Source organism: Mya arenaria, chromosome 11, assembly GCF_026914265.1.
Source record: "Mya arenaria isolate MELC-2E11 chromosome 11, ASM2691426v1".
In the NCBI taxonomy this organism is placed as follows: Eukaryota; Metazoa; Mollusca; class Bivalvia; order Myida; family Myidae; genus Mya; species Mya arenaria.
Window position 1 is genome coordinate 53951237 of NC_069132.1, and position 23285 is coordinate 53974521.

General features: G+C 34.5%; 1 protein-coding gene across 1 annotated transcript in view; it reads left to right on the forward strand.

The window, feature by feature from the left end:
- Positions 1-22771, forward strand: part of LOC128208802 (serine/threonine-protein kinase PAK 4-like) — a 37357-nt gene extending 14586 nt beyond the window's left edge. The window contains exons 3-10 of the mRNA XM_052912408.1: positions 3970-4668; positions 5695-5919; positions 9008-9193; positions 10213-10346; positions 12586-12712; positions 13517-13642; positions 15683-15817; positions 17469-22771. Coding sequence (XP_052768368.1) covers positions 3970-4668; positions 5695-5919; positions 9008-9193; positions 10213-10346; positions 12586-12712; positions 13517-13642; positions 15683-15817; positions 17469-17630 — 1794 coding nt within the window. The 3' untranslated portion in view covers positions 17631-22771. The remainder of the gene's footprint in view (positions 1-3969; positions 4669-5694; positions 5920-9007; positions 9194-10212; positions 10347-12585; positions 12713-13516; positions 13643-15682; positions 15818-17468) is intronic.
- Positions 22772-23285: the final 514 nt, after the last annotated feature.

Genomic DNA, 23285 nt, shown 5'->3' on the forward strand with positions numbered 1-23285 from the left:
AACTCTAGCTAAAATGAGTAATGTGATTATCTTGAGTTATGATTTCCATGACCAGCTGGAAAAAAACAACAACATATAGTGGTATATGCTTACCAAATTGCTATCTTCTTGCCGTATTGGCATGTTCTTGCCATTTTGCATACTCTTGCTGTATTGGCATATTCTTGCCGTAGACTGGTGGCATATTCTTGCCATGATGGCATATTCTTGTCGTATTGGCATACTCTTGCCATAATGACATACTCTTGCCGTAATGACATATTCTTGCCGTATGGGGCCTAAAAAAAAATTGGTGAGGTAAAGGGTTACATCCATTTCCAAAAAAGGTAGGGTAGGTAGGCTTTTTTTGTTTTGTTTTCATTTTTTTTTTTGTAAGGCTTTATTATTATATAAGAATGTTTTTTATCATTTTTTTTTTACAAACTGACTATAAAAACGGTAGGGTCAGCTCCTGATTCATAGGTAGGGTCGGGTAACCAAAACCAAATGTTGTTTTTAGGCCTTGGCATATTCTTGCTGTAATGGCATATTCTTGCCGTAATGGCATATTCTTGCCCTAATGGCGTATTCTTGCCATAATGGCATATTCTTGCTGTAATGGCATCTGCTTGTCAGACTCACAGTAACTTTTAACTTATAGAGAATCTGTTACAGAGGTATTCTTGTTTAATTTAATGACATGAACAAGCAATAATGCAAGAATCACTTCACAATGTTGTCCCAAGACATGCCCGCCTGCAGTAAAATTAATTGGTTTCCAATTTAATAGGATTTCCGGACAATATTAAACCAGATAAATTTTCTGGTAATTGAAAATCAATCGTCCATTGTTTTCTAGAGTCATTATTGTCTCTGATTTTTACAATATATTTCATGCAATTTTGTTACATAAATTAAAGAAATGTGCACTTATAATTATTTGAAAATGATGGAAGAATGTTATTTTGATAATAACTTTGATTGGCTTTGTATAACTTCCAAAATATTGGATTTGTTTACTTAAAATTAAACTGTCTGGTTTTTATGCTGTCTGCAAATTTCTCCTGGAATTAGCAATATTATCTTTTAATGTTGAATGAGATATTAGCTTTTCAAGTTTTTTAGAGAAAAGTTATCAAAGTTTATTTTGAGGACAATAGAAAGAGATCCATCCTTTGCCAGGAATAGAGATTGAACTTCTCAACAAACTATCTATGGAATGTGTCTGTCTACTTGTGTCATTGATTTGTGCACAACAAGAGCTTATTGAAGTCTACTTCTTGACACCATCTTGGCATGGGTACAAAAAAACACAAGTACTTTATTGTCATCAATTCCGGCATTTCATAAAGATTTTCTGAGAATGCTGTTTCTCAGATACACTTTTGTTAATTGCTTCTTTGAACATGGATCAAAAAGGCCCACTTTAAGAAGGCCAACATCTGAAGGGCCCACTTCAAAAATTGCCCACTTCAAAAGGTGCACTTCAAAAAAGGCTCACTTCACAAAAGGCCCACATCAAAAAATGCCCAGGTCAAAAAGGCCCGCTTCAAAAAAAAAAGCCTTCTGAATGGTCCACCGGTCCACAAAGGCCAAGTTAACTGATAAAGTTATACTTATTGTTGAAAATTGTGTTGATCAAAGTTTAACATTTTTTTAGCACCTAAACATGATGAAACTAAGATCATATTTATTCATTGAAAATAGTGATGTTAGTTTTTTCTTGTACCATAAAGTGCAATTAAATGACTTTAGATTTGTTATATTGTGAATGTTTGCACCTCACTTTGAGACTCGGCCATTTTGGGCTTGGCCTTCATGTTACTGGGCCTTTATTGTTCTGGGCATTGTTGGTATAGGGCTATATCTAACTGGACTTTAATTTTGCTTGACTTTAATTTTACTGGGCCATTATGTGACTGAGCCATTATAGTACTGGGCTTTTATGGTGATGGGCCTTTATGGATCCATTATGGCACTTGACCCTTTATTAGGCTGCTATGGTTCTGGATTGTTATGGTACTGGGCCTTTTTGGTACTGGGCCTTTTTGGAACTAAGCCTTTATTTACATAATATTACTGGGCCTTATAGTTCTTGATCATTATGTTACTGGGCTCTTATGGTACTGGGCCTTTTTGGTACTGGGCCTTTTTGTATTTGGGCCTTCATGGTACTAAGCCTTATGTTTCTGGGCCTTTATAGTACTTCATTGGGTCTTTATTGTACTGGGCCTCTTTTTGGCCTTTATTTTACAATGCTTTAATTGTACATAGACCATCTGGTAATAGGCCTCCATGGGTCCTTTATGGATTTGGGCCTAATTGGGGCGTTCATGGTAACATGTCTTTATAGTATTGAGCCTTTGTGTTACTGGTTTATGATACAGGGCCTTTTTGGTACTGGGCCTTTATATTACTGGAACTTTATGATACTGGGCCTTTATGGTATTGGAGTTTATGTTACTGGGCCTTTTTGGTACTGGGCCTTTATGTAACTGGACCTTTATGATACTGGGCCTTTTTGGTACTTGGCCTTTATAGTACTGGGCCTTTTTGTTTCTTGGCTTTTATGGTACTGATCCTTTATAATACTAGGCCTTTATAGTACTGGGCCTTTATTTTACTGGTCTTTTTTCCCAACACTGGTGTATTACTCCTGTGATTATTGTATGCCCCTTTGCTAGGAAACACTTGCACTCAAGTATGTTTCAAGGGTTATTACCTTTACCAATTTAAAAATCTGAAGAACCATTCAAACTGATATTGAGGGCATGAAATTTACTGATAATGCCAAGTAGGATAGCTTTGAGGAGAGTCAAGCACAAGACTTTGGTAGACCTTTAAAACAATCATTTGCAGTTGCTGCATTAGTGCATCACTGTAAGTGTCGACATCTGGATTTCTGCGAATACTTTTTGTTCAAGATTGTATTTTAAAGATGATCTGTTCATGTTCAGGAAAATTAACTTGGCTATTAATTTCATGGCCTTTAAGGTGCACTCTCACAGATATACCGTTTTTACAAATTTTTAAAAAGAAAATTGCCTTGGAAAGAGCAAATATTTACGTAAATATCTGCAAAGCAATGATAAAAGATTGCTGACAATAGATCAGATTGCAGATTTTCATATTTCCGTTCGAAAATATTTTATGGCTTAAACCGTTACTAACGGTTTTGAACTTAAATATAAAAATCTGCGATCTAATTTTTTGTCAGCAGTCTTCAATATAACTGGTTTACATGCATTTCGCAAAAATTGGCTCGTTCCAAGACAAAAAAATAAAAAAAAGTTGTCAAAACGTTTGTTCAATCTGTGAGAGTGAAGCTTTATGGTAGAACACTCATAATGAAAAACTCCACTCGAAGCTCTCGAATTTTAATGCTTTAGCCTGTAGGACTACAAATCTTCTGAGGGTTTAAAGGTAGAGGTTCGAATCTCTCCTAATGCACAAATATTTTTTATTTATTTTTTTCCCTTTTTTGTTTTCATTAGCTCACAATATATTTGGAAATTTATATTGTATTTTAATTTGAAAGTTATAATTGCATTGCTACTCATAAATATTAGCTTTTTGAAGTTCACGTTACTTTCAGTTTAGGCTGAAATAGGTGGTTGGGAATTTCTAACTCAATTTTTTTTAATAAGACGGAAAGATATTCAGATTTTGGCAATTTGTTTTTCAACAGTTAAAAGTTAAATACTTTCTAAGAAAAGGTCATGAATATTTAATATTATATAGAAAATCTGAAATGGGGGGTAGGGTAATTCAAGTTTAGACAAAATTGTTATTTCTTGGTAAAAATCTATTAAATATTGAATCCAAGAAATGATAACACATTTAGAAGTTATCCAGCTAATCATAGTTTGATATGAAATCCATATTGAGGTGATTTTCAGTAGAGGAAATTAAAACTTATCTGCATGTTACATGATGTTGCAAATTTAATGATTATTTTTTTAATATATTCTAAATATTCATCTGTTTCAGACCATAATTCGAGGAAACGCTCAAGGTCAGATGAATGGCTCCAGTGTGGCGATTTCAGTGGCCCGATCAAACTCTCTCCGAAATACCAGCCCACCCTCTCGGCGACGATACCAGCCCGACCAGAACCACCCTCCATTACAAGAGGACGGCCCGATGGGTCATCCTGGTAATAATCACCCGCAGTACCCCGGTCCTCCCCCGTACAATCGGGAAAATCGTGACCCACGGGAAATGCACCCTCAGGATCAATTCAGCAAGCATGATAACAGAGATCCTAGAAACAATAATATGCATCAAGATAGAAATAATCAAATGCGAGATAATCGCTACCCTAATGACAGATATGATCAAAGGGGCGACTACCCTGATAATGGGAGATTGCAGCCCCCGCGTGACGATTATAGAGGTGGGTCACATCCGAACAGTCGGGATCAGAGTTTCGAGGATCGGCGATCGGAGAGTTCCTATAGGCCACACAATGATTCTTATGACAGTAACACATTACGAAGGGATCAGCATGATATGTCACCCCCACGTCACAATCAAATGCCCCCTGGGGGTCGTAGCCCCAACCATCCCCAGATGCCTGGTTACCATGACAACAGGTATCCACAGCAACCGCAGCATCCCAATGGAACATTACCACGACAACAGCAACAGCCACATCAAAACCTGCCAGGATATGATACCACTAGAAGAGTAAGTATTGGATACAGAAAAATATTACATCACCTCAATTAAAGCTGCACTCTCACAGATTGACAGTTTTGACTTTTGTCTTAATTTTTGTCACAGAATCAGCTGATTTTGGCATCAATGCATTCAAGTTAATCATATAAGAACTTACAATAGAACAGATCTCAGTTGAGCGTAAAATTTCAATTTTCATTGAGTGTTAATAATGCTTTTAGCCATAACACATCAAATTTTACCCATAGAGATGAAACACTGCAATCTGAGCATTAGTCAGCCTTCTTATATCACTTCATTCTAGACATTTAGGCAAAAATTGGCTCATTCCAAGACAAAAAAAAAGAAAAAGTTAAAAGCCAAAACAGTCAGTCTGTGAGAGTGCAGGTTTAATAAACACTACCCACATTGTAAGGTGTGGATAGTTTTTTTTGCTTTTCTTTTCGTTTTCTAACCCCTTTATTTGGTATTGGACATAAGTATGACCACCTTTGAGGCTTAAACACTTAGATTGAGTGAAATTTGGTGCTTTGGTCAGAAATGGTAAACAAATTGCCATAAGGTTGTTGGTTTAACAAATTGTATCATTCTCAAATATTGCATGGTTAACATTATCAATATCATTGCCATTTTCCCAACGAAAATCATAATTCATAACAAACATGATGGCTTCTGATAATTGACATATATCCACTGCATCTAATGAATGGTTTTAAGTTTTTTACCCAATTTTTCTCGTATTTTTTGCCTGCATCCTATCTATGCTAGAGTCTTTTATGTAGTATAACAGGGTATTTATGAATTGTGGCTATAATTAGATATATTTTAGAGAAAAAATGGTGGTGTAAAATTGCATGTTCTGGTTGATGTAGAATTTAAAATGTTACAGTTCCATTTCACTTGATTTAGTCACTTTCTGTTCTTAAGGATGAGACGCCCAAATTTTTATACTAACTTTGATCCAAAAATAACCATAAGGAGTGATTAAACAAAAAAGGAAAAAATGAGAGATTATGCATTTTTACCCTTTTACAGAATATGCAGAATACGGGCAACCAGCATGGCTATCCCCCGCAACAGCAGCAGCATAGTCCATCTGACCGACTGGCCGCCCAGCAGGTACCCCCAGGAGGCCAACAGGCCCCAAGCCTGACTCCCCGGGGAATGGGTCCCCAAACCCCGCCCAAGTCCCCCCAGCAAAAACCCACCCCTACCCCTCAAGGTGCCTTCCCCGAACAGCAGCGCTTATCACATGAACAGGTGAGTTTGACACATTAATGCTTTGCTTGATTTTTCCAAAATTAATTGTACCAGATTTTGTGTGCTTGATTGAATTTAAGAATGTTTTACTTAGTTATACTTCTCTTCCGATGAAGCATTTATGACGCAATTTATCACACATGTGGTAAACACACACTGTTCTATGACTCTGTGACAGGTATCGTAAATGTTTTGTATTAATCAAATGGCAACTTTTATTAATAATCTGATTATCATTTGACACATTTGTTTCCCAAATATGAAGAATTTGTTGTTTTTTTAATAAAATGTTTAAACTTAAGTTAGAAGAGAGAAATGACATCAATGGGAAGATATATAATACAATTATTGCAATTCAGTGAGTGAGATCGATATGGTGATTTATCGACCTGAGAAAGGGATAATCGACCGAGGTTGATGTATTCTTTTATCAGGCTGATAAAATCACCATATCGACCAAATCTATAGTCCAACAATCGTTTTATTATCAAATCTATTGTTTAAGATTAATAACATAAACCCAGAGTAAATCTTTAAAAAATTATCATAGATTTTAAATTTTCATTATAAAATCCTCTGCTTTCAAATTGTCAACATTATTAACTGTTCTATGTAAATCTAGATGACGCTGTAATCCATGCTTGTTTGCTATGAGCGTGGAATTTTTGTACGAATCATCATTTACCAATTAAAACAGTGAGTTTATCGAAAGTTTTCACAGATTTTACCCATTTCGTTGCAAAAATGGTAACATAAATGCATACAATTCCGGAAAGAAAATGCAATGACATCATTTGTTTTTTTCTAATGGACGTTAATATTACTTTTGGTGCTTACGCAGTGAAATATCTTGCATTTCTGAAACTGAAACATACAATTAACCTCTACATATTTAATTACATCAAAAAGCAGTCAGAATATGGCCCTTGAAAGTGACACTCTTTTTCAAAATCAATTTTTATACACATGTATAACAAAAATCAATTTTGAGTGATGCATCTTTAATTACTTACTAAATTATACATTTATGGAAAATATTCATTTCTAATAACAAGATTGTAACCGTGTTTTATATAGCTGAAAACACAAAAATATTAAATGATTGGTGAGTGATAAAAGATTTACCATCGTCTCGTATGGTAGAATTACAGTGTTTTCTGCACCTTTCTTTCAAATTAAACTCGGTATACTTTTAGTATACTATATTAAAACAATTGTATTAATTGTGGTAAATCTTAATTGGGAGTAAGAGTGCATCTTCAACTTCTTACTTAATAATAAATTTATGGAAAAATAGAAAAGGTAGAATATTATGTTTTCTGCACCTTTCTTTTAAATTAAACTCGGTATCCTTCATAAAACCCATTGTTTTTTTACATTTATTCATCCTTTTTGGTATATCAAAACAATTGTGTAATTGTGGTAAATCTTTATTATGAGTAAGAGTGCATCTTTAAGTGAACTCTGTTTACATAAAATGAGTAAACCAGAAACCATGATATGTTTAATACATGAAATAAACATTCAGTTGACTTGAGTTGTCAGGTAATTTCTTGCCAATTAGGTAATTACGGCATCTGGTACTTCTAAACTTTATTTGCCCACCAATTACACTGCAAAGTGAGAGCGTGAGCAAGTAATTTATGTTTTGCACCTTGGCAGACGTGCTCTTCAATATGACATGCTGCAAAAAACGATCATTCTGGAATATGCATTTAGTGTAGGATAACATATATGAATTACTCAGAAGAAATAATTGGTTTTACAGTTATCTGTAAATTAGGGATTGCGCAGAATATAATTGCAGTTGATTTCTGACATTCGAAAAATGCAGCGTTAATTCGGAATGCATAATTTAGATAATATTGTTTACAAATTGTAAATTCTAGAACCTGAGGTATTTTTAGACTTACTAAAAGTATTTACAAAGCATTTAGCCGTAGGATGGAGAAATGGGAACACCAGAAGAACTTTTATTTTGTTTTAAATATTTTCAAAATTAGGCAAAAAAAAACCATGGTTTGATAAGGGTTCACGTCCTTTTCAAAAACAGGTAGTGTAGGATGAGGCTTTTTCTATATTATCAGAACGTTATTTTCATCATTGGAGAATGGTGTTAAAGTCATCTTCTGTATAAAGCTTAAAAGGTTTTAAACTACATTTTAAAAAACACACACACACAAAAAAAACTGACTATAAAAACAGTAGGATTGGCACCTATTTCCTAGCTAGAGTCACGTCACCCGAATAAAATATTTTTTTTAGGCCTTATACAGACATTTGATGTTTAAGATTTAATACTACTATTTGCAAACAAACTAAGCAAAACATACTTGTTAATTTATTAAACAAACACTATGCCATTTTGCACATAAGTGACACTCTTTTTGAACAGTTTTTTCAATCAAACATTCAGTTCCGGCACTTCAAAGAGTTTCATTCGTCATTGCGTTGTTCTTGCAAGTGTAAATTTAAGCTACAATTTTTTGGTTGGTTGAAGTGATATTAATGCAAGCTTTAATGTGTTAATGTGTAGATTTTCGCAGTGGGATGAGGGTGCCTCTTCAGGAGTTAGTTCCTCTTGATACATCAAAGATTATGCCAAATTGCTCATGATTAAGTCGGCTTCTTTGATTAAAAAGCTATAGATGATGCCCTTGATTTGAAATTAACTGGTTGTATTAGGACAGACTTAGATCCACGCCCATTCATTGCCTTAAGGACTTGAAATTAACTTGAAAACAGTTGCAAAACATTTTCTCTATATGAGTACCAATGATGGATATCAGTCTATTAAGCCATGATCATTCAATGCTTTAAAGACTTGAAATGCCAAGTTTATTTGATAAATGTATTGAACATTTTTCAAATTTAAAAGTATGTTTGATGTATATCAGTTAATAAAGCAATGGTTGGAAAAAAACCCCAAAAGCTTCCCAAACTTTTCCAAAATAAGGAGAGAAGTAGAGTAACACCTTCTGTTAGTCTACAAAAAGGTCAATATTTTATTTGTCAGGAGCTGTTTAAGACATTTGATCAGCTTTATTATATAAAAAAATACAAAGCAAGTTTTTTTTTATTTTTCCAGTTCCGAGCAGCATTACAGATGGTTGTGAGCCAGGGCGACCCACGGGAACACCTGGACAACTTCATCAAGATTGGGGAGGGCTCGACGGGCATTGTGTGTATCGCCTCACAGAGGAATGGGTCTCAGGTTGCGGTCAAGAAGATGGATCTGAGACGACAGCAGCGAAGGGAACTGCTCTTTAATGAGGTATGAAAAAGATTGAGTTTGATTGTTCACTGCCAATTTCACCGCCAATAACACATTATAAGCAAATCAAACCAAGTGGAACTGCACCCACATTACAGTCATCGAAATTAGACTTTTGGATGAACAAGCCCGAATGCTTATACTAATTCTTGTCATTAAATTTTGTAACAAGCCCTGCTATATAAACATTTGATCGAATATTCAAATATTCGTTTTCATCCCTAGTTTATTTATATATATATTGATCTGCATACTATTTATAGCACAGTTAAGCTCAGCTGACAAGTTACCCTTCCATTATGTCAGTGTATGTATAGACAAAAACACAAAAAACATTCTCAAAGATGGTACAAATGTAGTAAATTTAAAGTGACACTCTTATTCAAAATCAATACATTCACATGTATAACAATCAAAAAACGTCAGCAGGTTGTGATGACCTGCAATTAACCTCCTATGATACTTCCTTGGCAAGTTTTAAAAATGACCGTCTTGCCATTAACCCCACATTCTATCTACTATAATATTGCCTCAGCAGGTTGTGATATTGACCTACCATTAACCTCGCATTCCATCTCCTGTGATATTGCCTCAGCAGGTTGTGATATTGACCTGCCATTAACCCCACATTCTATCCCCTGTGATATTGCCTCAGCAGATGTGATATTGACCTGCCATTAACCCCACATTCTATCCCCTGTGATATTGCCTCAGCAGGTTGTGATATTGACCTACCATTAACCCCACATTCTATCTACTATAATATTGCCCCAGCAGGTTGTGATATTGACCTACCATTTACCTCGCATTCCATCTCCTGTGATATTTCCTCAGCAGGTTGTGATATTGACCTGCCATTAACCCCACATTCTATCTCTGTGATATTTCCTCCACATTTTGTGATAATGACCATCTGTTATTAACCTCACAATCTATCGCCTATGATATTGCCTCAGCGGGTTGTGATAATGAAGTGTCATTAACCCCATATTCTATCTCCAATGATATTTCCCTGACAGGTTGTGATAATGCGTGACTACCACCACCCACACATAGTGGACATGTACGACAGTTTCCTGGTTGGGGACGAGCTCTGGGTCGTCATGGAGTTCCTGGAGGGCGGTGCACTTACAGACATTGTCACACATAACAAGTAAGGGAAAATATTCCACGACTGTCTTATGGTTGAATATTTGCTTCGGATGACCAAGGTGACGAGTTCATTTCCCGGCGACATTTATGGGATATTGAAAATTGATAATAAAACCTTCCCTTGCCTGGCACTTTGCAATTTAATTAGTACTGGAAAATTTGGAGTACTCAGTACTTGTTTATATCCAGAAAAGTTGTATCCCTTGGATCGATGCTTTACACCAAGCACGTTTAAGATCTGAGAGATTTCTTCATTAAGAGTTAGGGTGTCACACCAAGATCTCTTTGTATCTCACTCTGTTTCTTTAGCTCACATGGAAAACACATCACTACAGCCTCATGACATTTAAAGGTACTAGACACCAGATGATATCATTGCAAGAAAAAAAGAAAAGGTTTAAAATTTACACAAAATTGATATTGCTGGGGACAACACATTGAATCTTACTTACTGATGTATCACATCACTTAGAACATATGTATCTTTAGTAGATTTTGCATATTGTCCAATTTGGAAAATGTCTGCATTTGTTTACCATGCAAATCCCAATAAATTTAATAATGACGACAGTATATGTTACTGTACTAATCAGGTGAGTTTCACTAGTTAAATATACAAACTATGCTATTTTTAAACGGGTAAACTTAGCTGGGACAGAGAGAAAAATACTATTTTTAGCTGGATTTTTCATCGAAAAATTACGGGTTATAGAATGGCAAAAACAGGGCGGGCGGGCATAAATAATTCTTTTATCATGTAAAATTATGTATTATCAGCCTCAAACTAACTTGTATAGACAATTCTAGGCTTGTTTTGAGGTAATACTGTATTTTACTGATTTTGGGACCATCTGGTGTCTAGTCCCTTTAAAAACACTTAACATAGAGGTGGTGGTCATTAGCCCATGATGTGAGTAATGCGTCAGGGCTCTCACTAGGCTGAAATTTTTGGGAGAAGTGACTTCTCCCTTCAGTCAATTTAGGGAGAAGTGGGGAGACTTTAGGGAGAAGTGATACTTTTCGTAACACCTGATACAAAAACTATGCCATACCACACACCTAAGTTTACATTCACATTCAAATTAATTGCTATAACAATATAAAATGTTCACAAATAATGTATCATTTTTGGCTCAGCAAAAGTGTATTTGTCAATGTCACATAGTTTATCTCCAAATAACATCTAAAATGAATCAAACACCAAGACAGCTAAGGATTTGAAACAATCAAAATGACCTTATAAATGAACTGTCAATATAGTAGGGGACGAATCTTATTTTGGTACGTTCGGGATGGGTACGAATGTCACATTCAGCTATGCTGTTATATGCTTGTCTCTGGCTAAATAATTTTCAATATGCTGACATTTAAGAACCAAATGACCATTAAATCACTGTTCTTGATGAAATTTTAACCAATACATAATGGGAGGTTGAAAAATATAACTCGGAAAAATGTTCTGAAAAAATGGCGATCTCGCCGATTTTAAAGTCATCAACAGGAGAAAAATACTGTAAGTAAACACTACATAAAGCAAAAAAAAGAAGATATTTTTGTGTTTACAAATCATTGTTTATCATTTCATTTTATCATGAACAGTTCACTTAAACCAATCAAATATTTGTTGATACGTCATGTTATTGATTTTCTTAGCGCCACCTTGCCGATGGCCCGAGATGGTTATGACCGTCTGCTTCAAAAGCAACAATGTTTAAAATGTCTGGCATTGTTTGTTCAATACATATATCAATTACTTTTTAACTTCTTTAATGCTTAACAAGATTTTTCATAATTATGTCGCCTTTTCAATCTGATTAAAACAAACTTATTTCATTTGATCAGGGACTTCTCAATGTACATTCTGATTGGTTGACCATCGATAGCTCCGCCTACTGGCGATGTTTGGGTAATTGGATGACACGGCCCAATTATCGGATTAGGAGATTACCTAATTGCGGTGTTTTGACTAATGTGACAATGGCCAAAGACTGCTGATTGACAGATTTACAATGTGCTATTTTTTTCGGCGAAGTCAATGTCGCTTTGATGATACAAATGGGCGAAGTCTGGGAATTTTAGGCGACCACTTCGCCCAAGTCGCCCCCTCGCGAGAGCCCTGTGCGTAGAAACAGACCCTTTATAAACTGGAACATACAAGCTTTGTTACCATGTCTTTCCTGCTCTGGAACAAGGAAAATAAAGTAGATGCAAAGGATATTCAAATATTTCCTTTATTTCAGGTTGGACGAGACACAGATAGCGACAGTGTGTAAAGCCTGCCTGAAAGCCCTGGCATTCCTTCATTCTAACGGCGTCATCCATCGAGACATCAAGTCAGACTCCATACTCCTACAACACGATGGCAAGGTGAGACGGGAAACTGTTTAAATGATCACAAGGTCTAGTGAATGAAACCCTACGCAGGGAACCTTTTGTTAGGAAAAGGGAAATTTTCGAAATAGATATTAATTCTTATTCGAAAAAATATATGAAGATTGAATGTATAGTTCTTTTAACTTGTGTTATAAGTATGAAGAGAATCATATTAAAGTAATGGAATTCATCATAATGAATACTGGGTGATTTAAAATGCATAAAACTACATGATTATAAAGAAAAAAAAACTATAAGGGAATAGAGCCTGGGGATAGCTCTTGCTACACAGGCCAAACCATTTTTTTTATAGGTTGGAGGTTGTGGTTTATTTGTTAGAAAACCTTATATTCTTTATGTAAGCAGGCTATTACAAAGCAATATTAAGGTTTTAAAATGGGCAAGGTGCTGCAGAAGAGGTACAGGGTGCTAAGAGAGAAAATGGCACGTTGTATCGGCTGTGGAGAACATGAACATTAGGGTTTTGACAAAAAAAAATTAGGTTTTGTAATTGAAGTAATATCAGAATTCAGATGCCAAAAATGTTAAGTTTGTATGTATTTATAATCATGTTATTTGTTTCAATCAAGACAAAAGAAATTGATGACAGTCTTAAGTTTTTATTTTATGATGGCAAAAAGGTGCCCATGCTGGTCTCTATAAGGGCTGAAGGGTGCTTCCAAAATTGGAAAGGGTGCAGCACCCTTCCATAACTCATTAGCAAAAATCTCAAATATAAAGTGAGGAAAACCCAGGTATATGATGATTATTCATTCAAAAACATTTCATATTTTATAGGTGAAGCTATCTGACTTTGGATTCTGTGCACAAGTATCGCAGGACCTGCCGAAACGTAAATCACTAGTTGGTACACCTTACTGGATGGCACCCGAGGTCATATCTAGACTTCCTTATGGTCCAGAGGTAAGAATTTTGAAATACCCATTGGTACTAGCCTTAAAGCAAAAATTAAGTAGATGTTGTCTCGGGTAGTATAAAGTCGCAAATTACAAGCCTGGCGTTCTTGTGAAAATAATTTCTACTTGCCTTAGAAATGTTTTGGATTTTCTGGATTTTATCATAAATTCTTGCAAAATTGTAAAAGCTTGTGAAACACCATTTGGGCTAGTAAAAAATGGTCAGTGACCTACCTGACTTGATTGTATGTTCAGTGTAATTTCTATGACTGAATTATGAAAACAACTCTCTGTTAAAGTCTCAAGTGATGTTTGAAAAGAGCCATTGTAAAAATACCATGTGTAAATGACTGTTTTAAACGCAACAAGTGGTTGGTATATACCGTATTATATCATGCATAGGACGCACTTTTTTACCCCCCAATTCTCGTCTTAAAAATTGCCTGCGTCCTTTCTATGCTATTAGAATTTCATCTGTTTTTTTCCAAGTCCATTTCAGGTCGGAAATATCGGACCGGGGAAGAACGCGGTAATAGTAAGTATCTGTACTGCGTCACCGAAAAGAACAACTGACGTAGGTAAAATCACGCAAGTGAACACACGCAGAAATATATTGAATGTTTACTTTAAAATGATTTATTGAGAAATAAATTGAAAAAAACACGAGTGTTTACTTTTTTATAAAAGGGACGCTACTCACAAAATCTCGATGTGAGTCAGCACTTTAACTGGATTGAGTTATAACGGTAACGGAAATCGGGAAAGGAGGTAAATATCAATTAATCGTTGTTTATGATTTTAATGTTTCGATATTTTACAAAACATTTTGTATGTAACTGTTTTAAAAAATTGATAAAGGAATGTGCATAACGTTAAGTAGCATTATTGTCACTATCAAATCTTTTCAAATGTGCGAAGGTGTGAAAAACACCCGCTGTCTGTCATTAGAAAAACATCAATAGAACAAACTATTGTGATGGTAATACCTTATGGTTGTTTGTTCGCACTTTACCCGATGTGCCTTCCGCTGGCAAGGCTAATTAACGACACTTAATTATGCCGACATGCTTTAATCCGCACAGCGACAAGCCTTATCAAAACAATCATCAGTTTTGTTGCGATTGCAAGGGTTGCAACTGTTGACTGTCATTCAGAAGGCATGTCGAGACTATTGCAACGGTTGCAACGGTTGACTGTCAGTTGGGACTATTACGGCATTTGTATAAGTCTTATAATATGCGTAAATGTTCTCAAAATGTCAAGACATATATCATTGTTGTGTACGCTAAATTACCAAAATACGACGATAATTATCGAAATACACAAGACAGTTATCAAAATATGCCTCATATACAATTTTTTGTTTGATTTTTACTTCAATATATATGTTATAAATACTTGACCAACCTCAATTTTTCGGCTCCGATTTTGACATTTTTCCGCTGCGTCCTATCTTATATATTAAGGGTTTTTACCCGTTTTCTCAACTATTTTTTTGCCTGCGTCCTATCTATGCTAGCGTCCTATACATGATATAATACGGTAGTACATATGACATTCATCTAGCTCTAATTTTCTATATGCCCTGGTATTTGTGTATATATGTGATGCTATATTGTATATTGAAATATCATTGTAATTTACACACATGCTATATTGCAGGGTAATAACTTTGTTTTATGGTAACTGTTCTAATTAGCCTAGATGACCTCCCCTTACCATTTCATAATCTGCTATGCTACTGTTAAAGGCATATAAGATAACTGTTATTTCGTAATTTCAGCCACTGGTTCATACATATATACTTTTCCCCATACGTTATACTTAACTGCTTGTTGCTTGTTGTTTGGGCCATGCCAGACATACAATTGTTGGACTGAGTAAGCCTGGTACCAGTCTAACGTATCAGACATACCCTTGTTGGGCTGAGTAAGCCTGGTACCAGTTTACCATATATCAATATGAGAATTATTGCAAAAAACGTAAACAATGGAAACTCGATATAAAATGGTACAGTCTACAGTAATTCTATGCTTTTTCCTTGCAGGTTGACATATGGTCGCTAGGCATCATGGTTATCGAGATGATCGATGGGGAACCACCGTTTTTCAACGAACCTCCACTACAAGCCATGAGGAGGATACGGGATATGCCACCGCCCAAGATTAAAAATGCTCACAAGGTAATGGTTTGTGCATTAATTATTTTTAGCTCACCTGTCACTTTGTGACATGGTGAGCTTTTGTGATCGCCTTTTGTCCGGCGTCCGGCGTGCGTCGTCCATCAACAATTTACTTAAAAGACATCTCCTTAACCGCTGGGCCAATATTAATAAAACTTCATAGGGATGTTCCTTGGGTGGTCTTCTATCAAAACTTTAAAAATCTTCTTCTCCCAAACCACAAGGCTTAGGCCGTTGATATATGGTAGGTAGGATCACCAAATGGTCCTCTACCAAGGTTGTTCAAATTATGGCCCTGGGGTCAAAATTGGCCCCGCCCCGGGGGGTCATGGGTTTTCTCTATATGTTTATAGTGAAAACTTCAAAAATCTTCTCCTCTGAACTTACTTGGCCTAGAGCTTAGATATTTGGCATGATTCATCGTCTAGTGGACCTCTACAAAGTTTGATCAAATTATGGCCCTGGGGTCAAAATTAGCCCCGCCCCGGGGGGTCATGGGTATTCTCTATATGTTTAGAGTTAAAACTTCAAAAATCTTCTCCTCTGAACTTACTTGGACTAGAGCTTAGATATTTGGCATGATTCATCGTCTAGTGGACCTTTACAAAGATTGTTCAAATTATGGCCTTGGGGTCAAAATTGGCCCCGTCCCGGGGGTGATGGGTTTTCTCTATATGTTTATAGTGAAAACTTCAAAAATCTTCTCCTCTGAACTTACTTGGCCTAGAGCTTAAATATTTGGCATGATTCATCGTCTAGTGGACCTCTACAAAGATTGTTCAAATTATGGCCTTGGGGTCAAAATTGGCCCCGCCCCCTTGGGGGGTCATGGGTTTTCTCTATATGTTTATAGTGAAAACTTCAAAAATCATCTCCTCTGAACTTACGTTGCTTAGAGCTTAGATATTTGGCATGATTCATCGTCTAGTGGACCTCTACAAAGTTTGTTCAAATTATGGCCCTGGGGTCAAAATTGGCCACACCCCGGGGCTGATGGGTTTTCTCTATATGTGTTATAGTGAAAACTTAAAAAATCTTCTCCGAACTCACAAAGACAAGTAACGTCTTAATTTAAAATGGATAACATATTTAGTACACAAAGGCGAAGGCCTTAGATATTTGGTATGAAGCATCGTATATCGGACCACTATTAAGATTGTTCAAACTTTAGCCCTGGGGTAAAAATTGGCCACGCCCCGTGTTCATAGGCTTAGGTTTTAATATTTGTATATAATGGAAGAATGTGCAATATATGACAGGTGAGCGATTCAGGGCCATTTGGCCCTCTTGTTTTTTATTGTTCGGGAAAAAGAGGTGAGGGAGTGTGTATACCACATGATAAATTACATCATAAGTGCTATGTTGGGAGGCCATTTTCTCTTTTCATTTATGTTTTTATGGCAATTGTAAGTGATATCATAAAATATGTAATTTTGCCTTGAATGTTAAACAAATTTAAAGAGTCAGAAGTTTTAGAATTTGGTGTTTCAAAAATATGAATGTGTCATAAAATCCGCAAATTCTCATGTGGGGCATAGTTGCTTGAAATTGACTACACATTTGTAATCACTAATTTGTATATTTATTTATAGCAAGCATTTTTCCCGACACATGGCAAATTTGTATTTAGCGATATTTGGTATATTTGCAGGTATCTGCAAGGCTCCAAGGCTTCCTAGAGAGAATGCTGGTTAGAGATGCCTCACAGCGAGCCACTGCATTTGAACTTTTGCAACACCCCTTTCTGCAAAATGCTGACAAACCAAGCTGCCTTGTGTCTTTAATGAGGAACTTTCGGAACAGCCCTTGCTGAGTGATATAAACTTAACACCAAGGGTTGTTTCAAAATTTATTGTAACAATAAAAAAGGGTTGAAAATCTTGACTATGCTCTGTTGAGGGTAGATGTTTTGAACAGCCCTAGCAGGGAAAATCTATGATTAAGGGTCATTATAAAACTAATAATGACTGAGTATCTGAAATAAAAAAGGAAAAACATTCTCAGCTAACATGGTGCAAGAATAGTGTTGAGAGGGTCTAGGAATTGCTATGGCTTAGGCAAATACAGAGAGCGTTATGAAACGTAAGAAATATTGCAATTTAATGAACAGTGCTTAAAAAATACAAAAAATCGCTATGGACTATTGAGAAAATGTAGTTGACTACCGTATGTTACAAGTAATTGAATTGAATGAAAAGGTGGCCTTTTGAAAGATATCTGCATCAAATGATTGACCTTGATTGATATTTTGAGAGAGAGATGACTGTGGCAACAAGCGGCGAGGGTCGTTTCTTTACAAGTAATCTGATACAGGCATTTGTATATTTTGGCCGGAATAAGAAATATGTAATTCCGCCTCGGGAAATTAGGTTTAGCATATAACCAAGTTTAACAGAAAATGTACACAAATTTAATTTAAAGAAGCTTGTTTAGTAACGGGAAATATATTATGCTAATTTAAAAAGCTTAATCAGTTCAATGCTACCAAGCGATTGCTTAATATATTTATTGGCTGGCTTAAAGCCTTAAAAAGATGTATCTGGAAAAATACTCCTTCTTTACGAAATCAATTACGAAATCAATCAAAACTAATATTTTTATCTCGTCTTCTTTTCTTCAAAAAACTCTAGGTACTGTCATGGTCTCGATGCTGGTTTGGTTGCCAATGGTGTCCCTGTGAAAATACTTTTAATTGTGGCCATAACTAAAAAAATACTGTTACTATGGCCATAACTCAAAAACCATTCTAAATTATGAAGTGAAACTTGGTAAACATGTTACAAGAGACAAAATGCACATATATTGCAAGACCTGTAACTTGTGCTTTGATAATTGTAGAGTTTTGCCCCTTTTTTTGAATGAAATAACTGATGAGCGTTAACGTTTGATTCATTCTACGTATTGGTTGTAAGGAGTAACAATACCTATAATGTGTATTTGAATAACTCTAAAAGCAGCATACTCTATATTGTTATGCAGGTCATTCAAACATTCGACGCATCATGCATTTATACTTGTAAAATTTCCAGTTCATTCATGGACAATTTTGTACAAATTTCATTTGTAAATCATTCTTGAATATATATATTTTGTGTATGTTGCATGCTGTATGTGCTAAATGCCTATACATATCACAAAACCTTAAAATGGTGCACTTTTCATACATTTTCGTGTGTTTTAAACTATGTAAATTTTATATTGAATTCTTGTCGGTTTCATCTGTTAGACATAAAAGACATTAAGTTAGATAGTTTAAACCTTTTCAAACATTGGGCCGATTGTTCAGAACTTCGTTAAAGTTAACAACGGTGTTAATATCATTGTTGTTAACTTAAAAACGTGAATTATTTGATGTGTTCGTATATTTTCATAAAGCAAGTAAAGCTGAAACAGTTGTTTTAAATCTTATAAGAAATACTGCAGATCACAAGTCTATCCATTAAACTTGCAGTTTTAATGGTTTTAAAGTTAACACAGTGATGTTAACTTCGTTGTTAACTTTTACATAACTCTGAACAATTAGCCCATTATAGCCAGGTATAAAACCTTACCAAACATCTTCATTTCTTAATGACTTTAGGTATAGAATTAGTACAATGGTTTTAGAGCTGTGTTTTTGTAAGTTATAATTTTTTAATCATGTGACTGTGTTTTATTTACATTTTTATCTTTCATTCACATCTGTGTATACACCTGGGTTGGTATTTAAAAAAACATCTCAACTTATTTCTAAACTTAAGTCTTTTTCCAAAGTTAAGTATTTCACTTGTCATATAATAACTTAATAATATCTCAAAAACTTTATTCTCATTAATTTTATGTAATATAAAAGCTTCTTTTTTTAAATCGCTTGTACTTCTCTTTAAAGCTGTATTCTCACAAATTTACCATTTTTACAATTTTTTTATTTTTTGTCTTGGAAAGGGCAAATTTTTGTGTAAATATCTGCAAACCAAAGATGGAAGATTGCTGACAAAAGATCAGATCGCTGATTTTCATATTTCCATTCGAAAATTTATGTTTTATGGCTTAAACAGTTACTAACGGTTTAAAAAAAAATGCACAAAACATCAATTTTTTAACTAAAATGTAAAACTCTGTGATCAATTTTTTTTTCAGCTGTCTTATATAACTGGTTTTAAAGCAGTTTCGCAAAAAAATGGCTTGTTCAAAGACAAAAATTAAAAAGTTGTCAAAATGCTCAATCTGTGAGAGTGCAGCTTTAAATTTGACTATAAATAATGTAGAAATTCAACTTAAGATAAGAAATGGCTAAAGTTGTTTTATTGATACTGGCCCAGAACTGTAGATATGTTTTGTATTGTTAAGCAAAAAGTGTATAGATTGTTATTCAGTTTTTCATTGTTAACCCCTTAATCATACTCTAAGGTTGTTTTTTCTTCAGTAAACATTTACTCCGTAACTAGATTTTGTTATCTTTAAACATATCGGAACAAGGTTTGTGTAATATATGTGATATTTTAAAAAAGAAGATTGTTTAACCTTTTTTACTCTTTAATATGAAATATGTTTTATATTTATATTATTTTATAGCATGGTTGTTTCCCTATGACAAGTAGATCTCCAATACTTGTAGTTTTTGTTTTAAATTTAACTTATTCAGAAAGTGTTGACAATTTATCAGTAAACACAAGCCTTTTCTTCATTCAATATTTCATTTACGTTAAACAATAATGGGATCATATATCGTTGTTAAATCATAGCACATGGTAAAATCCAGTAGATTAATTTGACAAACAATCTCGGACAAGGCACAAGGCGGACCTAGACTTCCACAAGTGTCATGTTTATTATAGACAAGCACTTATTTCAACAACATTTTAAGAAGTCTTTTTATGGATACTCTTGGCTAAAACAATACAATTCCATGGACAGTTTGACTTTATGTTAACAAGTTGAATTTGTCTGATGTTATTTAAAGAAACTTATCTCTCTTTTTTTGAATTTATGATGTAAAAATAATAATAGAATAATAGGGACTTAAAAAAGTTTAGCATACAAATGCATAATGGATTCTTTAATTGTTGCTAGTATTGGTTTAGATTTGAAAAAATGCTAGACCAGATTTATTTATATTTGCAAGTATGACAGTGAAAAATTGTGATGTGTACTGTACTCCATACTAAAGTTAAATTTTTAAGCTAAGCTTTCACCAGCCTATTTTGTAAACCTAACATTATTTTTATTTTTTTATATATTTTGCTTGTCCTGTGGTGATGTACTTGTGTTTTTGTGCCAGTATCCATTTGTTCAATGTTTCTGTGTTTTTATAATTCTGAGGTAAATGAAGCAAGCTTTTCATTCAATACCGTAATCTCATGTATATTTGACATCACATGTGTATTTGATGCCATTGTACATAATGTGCTGCTAGAAAATACCCCGGAAAATCTTAGTTGCTGCAGATATTTATTTTGGAATTTTGTTTATGATAAAATAGTTACTTATATAATATTTCTTGTAGGTTTGATAACTTATGTATTTCTTTAGATTCAGTAGAATTTGAAAGCTATGGATGCTGTTGCTATTCTGTTTATTTCATCAGTTTCTTAGTAAGAGCAAGTGAACAAATTCTGCTTTTTTTGTGTCCATATAAAATCATTTTAGATAAAATACAAAGCAAAATTATGACATGGTAACTTTGTCATATTAGCAAAATGTAAAACACTGCAGACATATTTTCATTGACTGAACAACAAATTATTGTTATCTCCTAGAAATGCTAATGGATACTATGCAAGTGACAGTAAGGTAACTTAAGTTTTAGTTAGCGTGGGCACCCTTCTGCCTTTTTAAAATTAAATGCTTGAAAATGTCAAATATTTTTCTTTGTTTCAATTCAAACTTTTAATATGATAATAAATACTTACAAACTTTAAATATTTGGCATCTGAAATTTAATATTAATGCAATTAAACTCAATCCCTAATATTTTATGTCATATTAAAAATGTTCAAGTTATTCAAGGCATTATTCAATGTGAGCTTTTCTCCTACACCCTGTCCCTCTTCTGCAGCACTTTGCCTTATAAAACCTAGCTAAAACCTTCCAATATTTAAAAAAACTAGCATAAACTTTCCATCCAACCTATTTGTTATAAGATGTGTTAAGAACTTGTAAAACTTGATTGAAAAAGTGAGCCTACGCTTGCACATTGATGAGAAACCCAGTGTTAAAGAATTTTGAATAGCAGTCGGTCTATTTCTCACATTGATGAGAAACCCAGTGTTAAAGAATTTTGAGTAGCAGTCGGTCTATTTCTCAGATTTATCTTTTGTATATATATCAGTTTCAATGTAAATATGTACAGCACAAATTATATCTTATTTGAAATACATAGTAGCTCTCTAACAAATGATTATTATTTAAGCATAGCATTAAACTATATTATATTATTGCTTCATAAGTTACTAATGTATTTTATTGTTTTCCATAACTGTGTAGCTGAATAGAACCTTTTAAAAGTCCGATTTTTTTACTGAATGGCGAGATGCTAAATTCCTTCACTAAATAGTTTGGTCGTAAAAGAATAATTTTGGATGAAAAAATGCATTTTTGGACACCATTTACAAACCTTATTTGTTTGATCCCAAAACAGTAGCTTTGTACGTCAAAATTTATATTCTTTTATGTGTTGACCTATTTGTCATTTCTTCAGATATTAACATCATTATTTACAAATTAAAAAAATAGTTGCATGTCATTTGTGTTTCATTTAAAAACCTTTTTGTATGTCTCGTTAAGTTAGTTTTTAGAGCCGTTTTACGCATTCCATTGTTTAAAATACTGTTTTCTACTTCTTTATATTCTGTAAATAACAATGTTTTATGGTCCTGCATTGTATTATGAACATTTTACATTCTGTAAAATATTAACCTTATTTACAATCTATACCAGATGGTTATGGAAAGAAATAAATATTTTATAGCAATACCTTTGTGTTTTACAGTTGTCATGTGCAAACCATTATTCTTTCCGGTGTTTAAATATAAATTTAAGGCAGTAATTGCCCAGAGGTAAACCAAAAAGGATACTGTGCAGCAAATTCCCCGTAGCTGAACGACGGGTTTGTGACTATGTGCCAGTAAACAATATCAAGACAGCCTAAATGGCCTTCACCACAAAGACAACCATGGAATACACATGTAGATAAGATATCATAATTCTTATGCAGACATATCTTATGCTCCCATTTCCATTGGAGATACATGTTGGCAGAATACCCACAGTTGGCAACGTTATTTCATTCACCCATTTCCATTTGAGATACATGTAGGCAGAATGCACCCATTTCCATTGGCGATACATCTAGGTAGGATACCCCCAGTTGGCAACGTTACTTCATGCACTCATTTCCATTGGAGATACATGTATGCAGAATGTTCCCAGTTGGCAACGTTATTTCATGCACTCATTTCCATTGGAGATACGTGTAGGCAGAATGGCC